Source organism: Thecamonas trahens, assembly GCF_000142905.1.
Source record: "Thecamonas trahens ATCC 50062 unplaced genomic scaffold supercont1.14, whole genome shotgun sequence".
Lineage (NCBI taxonomy): Eukaryota > Apusomonadida > Apusomonadidae > Thecamonas > Thecamonas trahens.
Window position 1 is genome coordinate 88,450 of NW_013657666.1, and position 12,949 is coordinate 101,398.

Sequence of the window (12,949 nt, forward strand, 5' to 3'; positions counted from 1 at the left end):
CATGACCAACATCGGTACGGTAGGTGAGGTGAACCGGAATGCCGCGTGGAGATCAAAGACCGTCGGCTCTACAAACTCGGGGCCGAGATTGTCCTCCACAAAGTTGATGCACGCCTGCACCACGCTCTCTGGATGAAGGACCTTGAACAAGAGCAGTGCGTCAATGTCGTCGAGCCGCGACGCCCATCCACCCGGCAGCATTGCCTCCGCCGGCTCGCGTGCCAGCACAAACTCGGCCCAGCCCGACCCGGGCTCAGCCACTGACTCGAGCAAGCCACGGAACGACGACGGAAGCATCGCCTCCAGGAACGCCAGCCCAGCCCAAGCCTCGGGTTTGAGCCACTCACTCAGCTTGTAGTCCATGTCCGGTGCCGCTGCGAGCAGCTGTGCCCGTGGCGGGAGTGGCGCCACAAGCAACTCGAGCTGATCGCGACTCACCTCGCCCTCAACTAGCTGTAGCTGCAGAGCAAGGTGCAGGGCCAGCGGCAGCCGATCGCTCTCGCAAAGCGTGGTGCAGAGTGAGCAATAGACCTCGTACACCACGTTCTCACGAAACCGAGCGGCAGCAACTCCCGCCGCCGCTCGCGCCGCCGCTGCTGATGCTGCGCGCGCTGCTGCGCTGCTGCTGCCGAGCGCAAAGCCAAAGCCCGAAGCGTTGAGGTTTGATGCCGAGGTGACCACCTGCATGTGCTTCTGGCGCTGGGCCCGGATCTTGCCGATCGCAAACCCGCCGCCAGGCGTCCGCGGCACGTCCATTCTCGGCACAGGCAGCGCTTGGCTCCCGGAACCTTGGCTGCTCGAAAACGATACGCCCAGCGTCGCGCCCGGCGCCTCTGGCCCAAAGCCAACCGTAGAAAGCGAGGTTAGTAGCGCCGTAGTCTTCGGCGCAAGTTCCATCGCCGACGTCGTGGCCACGGGGCCGTGGCTCGCCACATGCGGTGTCATTGGGCTCAGGCTTGCCGAAGATATCGACGCTGCCGCCGTTATCGGGTCACTAAACAACAGCGCCAGTGATGTGGCAGACTGCAGTACATTTGCCGATGAGGGGGAGGCAAGTAGCGCCTGTCGCTGTACGCGTGTTGCCAGAGCTGGGATGCCCAGTCGCGACATCGAGGCCGCTGCAGCAACCGTGTCGCCGTTGGCGGCATCGTGGCGGCTGGGTGCGAGGTCGACAGCCGACATGTGCGGGAAGACTGGCGGTCGAAAGTCGTTAGTGAAGTCTTGCATCGAGCTCGACGGCGACGACATCGACGCTGACGACTCGGAGCCAACGACTGTCAACGACGGCGGGTCGCACATTTCCATCAGCGCGTCAGCCATGAACCGGCTCGACGTCCGACGCATACCCCGGCGCTTTGACGCCCGCTCTCGGCCCGCCGCAATTGACCGCCCACTTCCAGCGGGTGGGGGTGAGCCTCCGCGTGCCACAATGCTCGGGAGAACAGCCAGCCTGTCTTTCCCCATCGTGTCGATGGCGTGCCGTGACATGCTCGCCGGGCCCTGTGAGTGCTGGCTCGACTCGGTGCTTGACGACGAGTCTGAGCCGGCCGAGTACGGCCGAGCCTCTAGTGACGAGATCGAGTTGGACGCTGCGAGCTGGGCAATCCGCGACTGCGACCGCGATCGGGACCTTGACCGCGATCGTGACCTCGTCGCGTTGCCCGGAACCTCCAGAGTTGGCGACGACGCCTGTCTCTCGTCTGACGGCCTGGCCCGCGCAAGGTGTGCCCGAGCTCGGGCCTGGCGCTCTCGCACAGAGGTGGGAACAAGAGGCGACATCGGTGAAAGCGGCGGCGTTCCCGCAGACGTCGGTGTCGACGCCCGCCACTCTGGCAGCGATCCACTGGATGCCACCGACCGACTCAGCACTGTGGCCGCTGATGACGAGACCGACGATGGCGACGACGGCGAGAATGGCGACGACGGAGAAAGCGTCGAGCTTGGTGACGACAATGACTGCAGCGAGAATAGCGACGACGATGAAGACGACGATGATGACGATGCATTGGTCCGAGTCAGCGAGAGCTCAAGCAGACCGCGTGAGCCAGAGCCAAGCTGAGACCGGCTTGCAGCCTTGGAGCGCATCTTCCGCAGCCGCTTGGTCACGCTCGCAGAGGTAGCACGCCGGATTCGGGATGACCGCGAGCCGGCCGACGAGTCCGACATTCCCGATGCCACCGACAACTGCGATCGATGGCTCGTCATGGTCGGGACGACCGGAGACTGTGGCGAGGGCAAGACGTCTGACCAGTCGAGCGAGGCTACTGACGAGTTGGACATGACCGACCGCTGGCGTTTGTGGGTGGCCACCATCGGCGCATTGTCCACCGTTAATGTCAGTGAGAGATGCGGGAGTCCTGTCGGGCTTGGTGCGCTCTGACCCGGCACGTGAATGGCGGGTGCTGTTGCTGACAGTATCGACGTCGGCGAGCGCGGGCTGAGCAGCGCACCCTGTCCTGGGTCGGCGCCGTCAACAAGCACCGCCATGACTGCCCGCTTGTAGAGATCGACAAAAAAGTCGAGCGAGAACTGGTACATCGGGTTCAGCTGCCGCAGTGAGAGTACAATCGAGTAAAGCAGTGCGCCAAGTTTTGCCGCCGGATTGAAGAGCTCGTGGTTGGTGACAAGCGAGGTGTAGAGCTTGCGTGCGTCATCGAGCCCGCTCGAACTCGTCGCCAGCGTCGCCGCCGCCTCTGACACAGTGTTCAGCAGCTGATCGCTGTTGAGGACAGACTCTAGGTCGGCCGACGACACAGCGCGCAGCTCAGCGAGCGAGGCCTTGTCCAGCTTGGTCTCCTCGACCGCCAGCCGCGAGAGCACGTCGACAATCGACGACTCAAGCGCTGGCTGGACAACGCTCACAAGCTCGCCAAGCACAATTCGCTGCGTCGCCGCCGAGCTCGCGCTAAAATTGACAAGTGTGAGCCATGGCTCCAGGGCAGGCGTCACATCCACCTCGGCTGCAAGGAGAGTCACGTACACCTTGTGCAGCGGGGCGGTGAAGACCGGTCCGGTGAGCTCCTCCGGATTGAGCAGCCATGAGGTGATGCTCGTCTCATCGAGCTGTCGCTCGCCTTCCACTAGAACAACCAGCCGGACCCGGGGGTCCAGCTCAAGCTGTGCATCCTCACGTGAGATCTGAGACGGCAGCAGCGCTCCAGCACCATGGATGCGCAGGTACGGCTCGAGTGCTACGGCGACCTTGCGCTGCCGCTCGCGGCGGGTGTCCCGCGGCGAGACAGTGACAAGCGCATACAAAGCATCGCTCTCGCACAGCACGTGCCGCACAGGAAGCTCGGAATCGTCAACAACGAGCTCGGTTAGCGCTGCGTTGAGCTCCAGCGCCCGCGCCCAAACCCTCCGCGACTCATGCGAGTCCGAGTACATAGCCCGGAGCCAGCGCGCCGCAATGCCTTGTGGGTCGTGACACGCCACAATCGGCGTTGGTGCGTGGAGGACGACCATCGCGTTGGCCTGCGAGTTGGAGTCGGGCAAAAGGCCGCAATACTTCCACTGGGTGAGTGCAAAGGTAAACGGCGAGTAGAGCGCGGCAGGCATGCCGGCTACGCGTGGCCGAACAAAGATGTGCTTGCTGCGAACATCAACATCGGCCTCATCCGTTGGTAAATCCCCCGCACTCGTTTCCTCACTTCCATCGCTGGCGACGACGGCGATGAGCGCGCGCCGCTGCTGGACAGTGAGTGGCCCAAGCCACGCTGCCCAAAGCCCTGCCAAGAGTCCGTCGTCGAGCGACGCTGGCGCTCTGGAGCGAACTGCATCCCGCAGGCCAAGCCACTCGCCGGCGCGCTTCTTGAGAGCGGCAAGAAGGTTGGTGCCGCGAGCGGCAGCGGCCGACGTCTCATCGACAGCGTCGGCAACCGAATCGCAGGCCTCGTTCAGCTGGATGTAAGTGTCGCGGGCAGCATCGACGGCGGAAAACTCGTCCGCGAGTGCAAGCTGCCGCTCGACAACTAGGTCAAGGTCGGCTTGGGTGTCCTTCATCGATTTTTGCAGCTTGAACAGCGCCACCGAAGAGACCGAGTACTGCTTGGCAGCACGGAGAACCGCAGCCAGCCAGTTGTGGAGAAGGCAGAGTGTCGGACTCGCTCCGTCTGGCAAGCTCTCTGGCAGCAGCTTGGCGAGCTGGCGCACTTTGGATAGCGGGATGCCCGTCGGATCGACGCCGTCAACGGCCGACTTGAGCCGATGCGTCTTGTGGAGAACGCCAAGCCCGCCGCGGGTACTGGGGCTCTTGCCAAGGAGGAGACCGACGGCGGCAAGGGTACCGGCCCGGTCTCGGGCGTGCCGCCGTCAAGGTTGTGCAAGAGTGCGAGCGCCGACGCCGGCTCGTCACGAAGTGCCACCGAAGCGGTCTCGGCCGCCTGGATCTGCGCCGACAGAACAGCCTCCTCACGAGCCACTCTCGCCTGCGCCTCGACAAGCGAGTGCTGGAGCTGGCCGGCTTCGCGCGCAAGATGGCGCTCCGAACGCTGTGCCGATGCCTCGTGGACCAGCAGCTCTGACCGGGCTTTGGCAAGCTTGATCCGGGCTGTGCTGAGCTGGGCAAGAAGTGCCTGCTCGCGGGCCTCGAGCTCTTCGCGCTGCGCGTCGATAACCGGCAGCGCGTCGAGAACCGTATGCATGGTCTGGAGAAAGCCGGCATGTGAGCCGACCGCGGCGCGAATGTGGGAGCCAAGGCAGGCTACCAGCCGATGCACCATGCTGAGCGGGAGCGCGCCAGTCGCGGCGCGCGCGAGCGCACCCGTAGCATGGGCAATGCCACATTTAGCGCCGGCTTGGACAAGCTCGTGGACCTTGCCCACCACGTGGGCGACGAGGGCATCGAACGATGCGCTCGGGAGACAAACGTCGCGGACCGGGCTGGGGAGCGAACTGTCGAGCCACTCGAGGTGTGGTACAATAAGATGCTCCACAAGTTGAGTGACCGAGACAGGTGCCACCCCCCGCGCGAGGGCGACAACGGTCGACGAGCCGACCAGTCCAGGATAGGCTGCCCCAAAGCCAGCAACCTGGCCAGGCTCGTCGTCGGCGACGGCGACAATCACCGTGACTCGCGACCGGATGGTAGCAAAGAGCGCGGCGGTGAGCTCGTCGCGCGGCACGTCTTCGGGAATAGCGAGTGCCGTCGCAGCCGTCGTCACAAGGCCGCTCACCTCTTCCGCTGAGAAGAGGCCAGCCACGTTGCCGCCGCAAACAAGCGAGGTCATGGCATGAACCACGTCCGGAACGGCCAGCAGCGACGCGTCGACAAACATGACTACACGTCGCATCTCAACAGCCGCTTCGGTGCACGCGTCCTTGAGCATGGCAAGAGTGTCGCGAAGATGTGCAGCTTCGCCGCCGACGGCGCTCCGAGGCAGGGCGTGGTAGAACGTCGCGCCCGAGAGAGCGGCGGCGGCACGCGCGGCGCTCGTCTTGCCGCTGCCTGACGCGCCAGTAAGAACAACATGTGCGTTGTACGGTGCCGCGATGTGGTAGTGGAGCGCGAGAACGTTGGTCACAAACTCGGTAAACGCAACATGCGGGAGGCGATGGCCAGAGCACCGCGCGAGAACGTGTGCTACCACAGCGTGTGCAAGATCTAGGGAGCCCACCAAGACGTTGGCCGGGCGGAGGAGACGGCCTGAGTTTGCGAGTGCAGGTGGCGTGTGTGCATCAAAGGTGTGATGCAAGCGTGGCATCGGCAGTGAGTCGGCGGCGGCAGTCCAGGCAGGGGCCAACTTGGAGATGATGGGGGCGGAAGCGTCGGGCCCGGTCACGTCCCAGCGTAGGACGGCGGGCTCAACGTCGAGGAGTGCGTAGTAGGTACGCTGCTCGAGAGAGTGTATACGGGTACTGCCGAGCGAGAGTGTGCGCAGCATGTGTGCGTCGAGCGGGAGTGAGAGCTTGGGTGCATCAAAGTTGGCCCGCGCAGCTACCAGTAGGTGACGACGGAAGAGCTCGGGGTGGTTAGACGTAGGGTCGAGCTGGTCCCCAAAGCTCCGCTGCGCTGCGAGAATCCAGGTCTTGGCCAAAAGATCGGGTGTGGGTGCAGCGAGGGCCACTATGCGGAGAATACCGTTAGCAAGCGCCACCAGGCTTCGGAGATTGAAATTGTAGTGTGGGTGGACGTGGGCGGCATAGTGGAGCTCATTGCGGGTATAGTTGTACACGTCGAGCGAAGCGGCGACTAGCGCAGGGATGCAGCTTTTGAGCGCGTTGAGATCGAGGGTCATGCCAAACGCAGCATCAAAGACCTGCGATAGGAGCGATGAGAGCGAGAGCATCTCGGGCTCGGCAAGCGCAATGGGCAAGAGGAGCGAAGCGAGCCGCGAGGAGGCACGAGTCGGCAGCTGGGCAGCGCCAATGAACCTCGGCTGGGCCCACTTGCCGACGAGCGACCAGTTGCCAAGGAGGGTGTCAGAATCTGCAGAAGCCTCGTCGCGGACAGCGGGCCTGTGGAGCCCGCCAAGAATCAAGAGCTGGCGCAGCAGCTCGTGGCTGGCACACACGCCGGTGGTGCCTGGCACAGCTGCACCGAGGTCGTCGACAAACAGCAGTTGCGGCGGAGCGGTGGCAGCAAGCATCGGGGCGAGCGCATCGATGAGTTCAGCGCGCGTCATGTTGCGCAAAAGGCCAATTGAGTGACTGGAGTACGATGACGACGACAGGAGCCAGCGAGCGAGCGCGGACTTTCCGTTGCCCGACTCGGAGACAATGAGCGTGGGAATGGCGGCGGCAAGCGCGAGATTGGTGACCGTGGCGACCTTAATCGACTCGAGTGTGGGTACAAACGGGACGGTAAAGATGGACGACGCCTCGGGCGGAGGGATGGCAGCGAGGGAGAGGCCCTCAAGCGGCGCGAGCTCGCCGGAGCTGGCCTCGACAAAGTAGTCAAACAAGTTAGTCTGTGGCGAGAGGAGGAGAACGTCCTGGAGGCGGGCGTGGGCAATGAGCTCAAAGTCGTCGCAGGCTGGAGCAGGCAGGCCACCGCCGAGCGACCAGAGGTAGGCGTAAGCAAAGACAGATGCGACTAGTTGATCCGGGTGCGACTTGCGGCGGACCCGAGGCTGGATCGACTCGAGCGTGGCGCTAAAGAGCCGGAGCAAGTTGTCGAGCGCGGTCGGCCAGGGGAGGCACAAGCCAAGTTGGGTAGCGGCAACGTAGCCGGCCTCAAAGTGGCTAAGCGCGAGCTCGCGGGCGTGCTTGTCACATCCGGATGGGATCATGGCGGCTACGGCGTCAGCGGTGAGCGGAAGATCGATGGTGACAATGGCTAGACGCGAGACAATGGCGGGTGAGGCATGCACAAGGTCGTGGGCTTCAAAGATAAGCCGCGTCTCCGGCGCAAGCTTAACGCGCTCGCCGGAAGGGAGGCAAGCGTTGGCGTTCTCGTCCATGATCGAGTTCATGGCCTCGGCCCACGAGACATCGACCGCACCGTCCAGAACTATCACAGGGCGAATAGGCTTCTCGCTCTGCTGCAGTGTCTTGAGGGCAGACGCCAGGGTGCCGGACGACCCGAGGAGAGCGTGTGGGCCAAGCGCGTGTGGGAAGAGCTTGACAACCGCGATAGCAAGGTCGGTGAGTGGCGGCGGGGCGCGAGTCGGGTTGGATCGGAGTGCAAGGTTGGTGAGGGCGGTGCAGAGCGCAGCAATGGCCGTCGACTTACCCGAGGCCGGTCGCCCGACAACCACTACGCCGCGGTTGGCAGAGGCGAGCGTGTAGAGGTCGAGCGCGGCACGGGTAGTCGACGGGAGCGGAAGCGCGACAAGACCGCGAAGCGCGGCCGAGAGTGCGGCTTTGACCTCAATGTAGTGGTGGGTGTTCTCGACGCGGACGGTGCTGAGCGAGCTGCCGGTGTCAAGATGAGCACGGACGCGTGGAAACGCATCCGAGACTAGGAGGGCAAGAGTCGAGTCGCGGAGCGGCGCCGGGACGAGCGGGCCAAGCGTGGCGAGCGTCGCTTGGGTGATGCGATCCTCGACGTCAAGTGCGGCGTACGCGCCGAGTTTGCCAAAGCACGCAGCGAGTCGGGCTATGGCCACAAGGGTCCTCAGCGAGAACGCGTGCGTAGGTGCGGCAGTGAGTACGGCGCCGGCCGAGTCAAGAAGGCCAGTGAGCCTGCGAGCAAGGTCGCACGCCGGCTTGTCGTCGAGTCCGGCTCGAACAAGCAGAAAGTGGGCGATGGCGACAGTGTCAGGCAGGGTGAGCGTGATCGGCCGGAGTTGTGAAAGAAGAGCATCGGGCAGTGGGCGCTCGTTCGCAAACGGCGGGTCCATGGTGACGGCGATGGCGGCGGTCGGCGAGAGGCCCATCGAGACGCCGGAGAGAGTGATCGAGTCCGAGCCTCCGGCGAGGGCGCGAAAGATGGTGGCAACGTGCTGCGAGAGGACCGAGAGGATGGGTAGGGCGAGGGCGTCAACTTCGTCGAGGCAGAGCAGTTGCCCGGAGAGAACAGTGCCAGAGAGGAGGCTGTGGACGGCGGCGTATGATGTGCTCGGTGAGCAGTTGAAAACCAGGGTAAAGACGCCGAGCATCTTACCGAGCTCCTTGACCGTTTCGGTCTTACCGGTGGCGGCCGGGCCTGCGAGAGCGCCACCAGAAAAGGCACCGATGGCGAGGGCAAGGTTCTGGAGGGCGGCGACGGTGCGTGGGGTGCAAACGAGGCGCGGTGCGAGGCCAAGATACTCAAACTGGTACTCGAACGAGTGGACTGAAACGGCGAGGGTGAGCTTGCGAGCCTCGTAGTAGTGCCGGGGAAGCGAGACCCACTCGTGGGCCCGAACCGAGGTGACGCCCGATGCGACCAGATCAGCCACTGTGTCTCGGTGGTAGAGCGTGAGCGTGACGAGGTTGGAGACGAGGAGGAGGATGCGTGGTGGCAGCGAAGCCGATGCCGCCGAGATGGCCAACGCGCGCAGGACCGATGTCAGCTGCGAATGAAGCTGGCCGAGGAGGGCAATGACGTGCTTGGAGGTGAGGAGCAACTCAACAGAGCGCACAAAGTGGACCGCGTAGCCGAGGGTGAGCATCGAGTCGGGTACGGCGCCGATGAGTGTAGCGCCGGCGACTGCGGGGAGGGCGAGCTTGCCTGCAGCATGCGGAAAGACTTGGACAAGCTCGGCTGATGGTGTTGGGAGCTCGGGCAAGACGGGTGACGAGGCAGTGAGAGCAGCAAGGACGGTGTCGAGGGCGTCGGTGAGGGTACTCTTGACGCCAGCGGTGACGGTGGCGAGCCACCGCTCGAGGCCACCACGGGCAAGTACGCGCGACGAAAGCGCAAACGACTCGGGTGGGCCTCCGTCTCGCAGCGTCGCCGAAGTGACGCCGACAATAGCAATCGGGGCGTCGGACGCTGCCGACGGCTCCGACGTCAGCGAGGCAATGCCAGCAAACATGAGCGGGAGGTAGGGCGCAATGGACTCGGGCGTGTCGACGTAGTCGATGAGGAGGTCAAGAAGAACCCGGCGCGAGAGGAAGCAAAAGCGCGGAAAGGCGCGGCGCTTGTTGGCGAGGTAGTCGTCGATGGCGGCCTTGGCGTCGTCGAGGTGACTAGCGGTGACCTGGAGTGAGGCGAGCGGGAGCGATGAGGGGACGAGAAGGGTGGACTTGGCCGCTAATCCATGGTTCATGGCACGGAACGAGGAATGTGCCTTTTGGACGGTGCGCAGGTGCTGCGGCAGCCGGCGCTGTACATCGTAGGCCTTAAAGATGGCAGCGAGGTCCATGAGAGTGGCCTGAACCGCAACAGCGAGGCGAAGAAAGGCCGCGAGGTGGTTGAGAGCTGCAGTGAGCGAGGTGGACATCTTGGCGAGCGCTCCGTACTCGGCATACTTGGAGGAAGAAAGAGCGGAGAGGGCGAGGCGGTCATCCTCGAGACTGTCGATGAGGGAAGAGACGGCTGGTCCCTCCAGGACCATGGTGTCGGTACCAAGGGCGGACGACGGCGGGGCGGGGACGAGGGGGAGCGCGCGGGCGAGCCACTCGGTACGAATGAGCGAGATCCGCGACTCGACGGTGTGCTCTTTGAGCGCGGCGTGGGCGAGGGAGTGCAGCTGTGGCATGACGCTGCGGAGGCCGACATCGAGAAGGGCCCCAAGCGAGATGTTCGCTGGCTCGATGGGTAGAACGTCTGGTGATGGCGAGTGGAGGAGTGCGCGGAGTCGAACCCAGTGGACGTAGCGGAACGAGGTGTGGAGAAAGGGGATGAGGAGCGGGAGGTGTGAGGCAAGAAAGTCGATGGTCGAGGCGAGGTACCCGAGAAGCTTGGTGGCGAGCAGAGCGTCTGGATGGGCGATCAGCTGACGGTGGCCACTCTTGAGCTGATCGAGCGTGGCCGAAAGATCCTTGGCGTTCAGCGACAGGATCGGGGTGGCGAGCCAGGAGGCAGCGGCCGCCCGGGCGGCGGCGACGAGTTCCCAAAGCGAGGCAAGGCCTTCCAGTCGGGCAGAGAGCGGCGGGAGCGCGGAGCGGTCTGGCTGCGGCATGGCGAGGGCGGTCCAAGTGGCGTCCGAGGCGGCCAGCTCGTCGAGGAGCGGCTTCGCCGATGCATTGAAGGCGCCAAGCAGCGAGTCAAGCTCGTCGGCCGGCGTCGAGAGAACCCAAAGGCGCGGCTCGTTGGCAATGGCGGCAAAGAGCTTGTTCATGTTCTCGGCGAGGCGCTCATCAGCCGCGAGGAGGTCTGTGACATGGAGGGCGACGGTGTGCTCGAGGGCGGCGGCAGCGACGGTGACCTGTGAGACGAGCGACGCGTGGGCGTTGTGAATGTCAGCCGCAGTGCCCGTGACAGCAGGCGGCGTCGGGGCGGGAGGTGTGCGGCGAGAAGGGTGGTGAGGTTGAGAAGGGCGGTCCGAGCAGCGGCAAAGGTGGTAGGCAGTTGCTCTTGGGCGTGGGAGACGGCGGCGACCCAGGCGACAGCGGCGGTGACCGACGCTGGCTGGGTAGCCAGCGTGGTGATGGTCTGGGCGACGGCAGAGAGGTAGGCCGAGGCGTGGGCATTGAGCAAGTCGAGGAGCTGGTCGTGAAAGGAGGCAAGCGCCTTGTCAAGCGCTGGTGCGAGGGACGCACGGAGCTGTACGGCAGTGACAAGGAACGGGCCGATCGGGCGTGGGACTGCAAGTCGGTCGACGGCAGCGGCGAGGGCGCTGGCACGGACAAGCGACGAGGCGACGGTGGCGGTGCCTACCGGGGTGTCAAGAGCGGGTGCGTGGAGTGGAAGGGTGAGACCTGGTGAAGTGCTGACCGCCGTGGCCAGGGCTGAGAGCGACGCAAGGTGTGCACGGACAGTGTCGACGTAAGCGGCGATGTGGGTGGCATAGCGGTCTTTGGCGGCGGTGAGCGGACCAAAGGCGTCGACGACAGTCGCGAGCGGCGAGGAGGACGCGCCACGGAAGCGACCAAAAACGGTGAGGACCGGGTCGGAGATGAGCGGGACAACAGGATCTCCGCAGGCAAAGACCGATGCCGGGAGAAGCGATGGCAGGGCGGCGAGGTAGTCAAGGAGTGGGCGGAGGAGAGGCGTGGTGGTGACATTGCCGGCGGCGTCGCTGGTGGCGTGGAGGACAAAGTACGGGGTTGGTGGGGCAGTCGGATGGACATCGGCCTCAAGGAGGGGTGGAAGCGCTGCGTGCGCGCGTGGAGACGGCGGCGCCAGAGGTGGATGGCCGTCAAAGTGAGCAAGCAGCGCGTGCGGGGAGCGCGACGCCGAGTTCTGGCCCACCAACGTAGCGAGTGCGTGGTGCGTCGAGCCTACGGCGGCGGTGAAGAGCGTGCCAAAGATGAGGTAGTCCGCGAGGCGGATAAAGGGCTCAAAGAGAAGGATGCGGCGGTTGATGTGGACCGACTCGATGGAAGTGCCAGGAACAAGCTCGCCATGTTCGTCGAGGTCGTACGGGGTCGAGTCGAGGACGAGCTGGGCGGCCGAGTGAACGATGGCGCGCCAGCCAAGATAGGACTCTGCAAACCGGCTTCGCATCACGGCAAAGCTCTCAGCAAGGCCGGCGAGATGATCCGGAACCGAGGCCAGGGTCGGAGGAAAGAGAAGAAGCGGGTTGGGTGCGTCAAAGTGGGTGTCGAGAAAGTCGACAAGGGCGGTGCGGAGAGCAAGCCGAGCGTCGTGGAGCGGTGGAACCGAGACAAAGAGCCTTCGAAAGAGATGCTCCTTCCGGAGGGCAAAGATGCGCGCGCGGATAGCGGTCCGCCAGCCGTCAAAGTACTTGCGAAGCTTAAAGGCGGCAAAGTAGTGCAACCGGCGCATGGCGTTGTAGTTGGCCAGATCTCGCTCGTACTCGGCGCGCGGAGTAAACTCAGAATACGACTCGCCGCGAAAGTGCGTGAGCCCTGCGTCTGAGAGAGTAAAGTACTCGCGCGACGGTGGCGGGAGGCGTGTGGGGCGCAACTCGTAGAACGATGGCAGCAGCGGGTTGGCATACACCAGGATCTGGATCGGCGGATGCGACGTCGGCAGCGCCGGCATGACCGCCTTCCCAGCACCGCTTGCGGCACTTTCTTTCCGCTGCGGAGAAGCATGGACGGAGGCATGCTCCGCTACTTTGCCACTTTTCGAAGAACGATCGCGATGCGGCGAGCGGAGTCGGTGCGATGCGTCGGGCGCTCTCGAGTCTCTCCGTCTCGCCAGCGATCGATTGAGCAGCGGTGATGGCAGCGGCAGCGGCAGTGGAGAGTGGCGAGGGAGCGATGTCGGCGAGCGAAAGGGCGAGTGTACAGGCGAGGGTGAGGGCGAGGGAGAGGGCGAGGGCGAGGGTGAGCGGAGAGGAGGGAGTCTTGGATGTGGCGAGCGGTTGGCGCCCGCGCGAGCTGGAGGGGATGAGGGGGATGGGGATGGGGAAGGCTGCATGCGGCGTGGAGGTTGTCTGCGGGGTGGAGGGGTGGAGTATAGGGAGCGGCGGTGCATGGTGGTGGTGGTGGGTGGGGGGGTGGGGGGGGG

The 12,949-nt window shown here is 64.5% G+C and overlaps 1 protein-coding gene across 1 annotated transcript in view; it reads right to left on the bottom strand.

The window, feature by feature from the left end:
* Positions 1-12,611, bottom strand: part of AMSG_03688 (uncharacterized protein) — a gene marked incomplete at its 3' end in the record, with an annotated part of 14,310 nt that extends 1,699 nt beyond the window's left edge. The window contains exons 1-3 of the mRNA XM_013904147.1: positions 10,910-12,611; positions 4,287-10,736; positions 35-4,251 (exon numbers count right to left, since the gene is read on the bottom strand). Of these exons, the coding sequence (XP_013759601.1) occupies positions 35-4,251; positions 4,287-10,736; positions 10,910-12,478 (12,236 nt within the window). The 5' untranslated portion in view covers positions 12,479-12,611. The remainder of the gene's footprint in view (positions 1-34; positions 4,252-4,286; positions 10,737-10,909) is intronic.
* Positions 12,612-12,949: the final 338 nt, after the last annotated feature.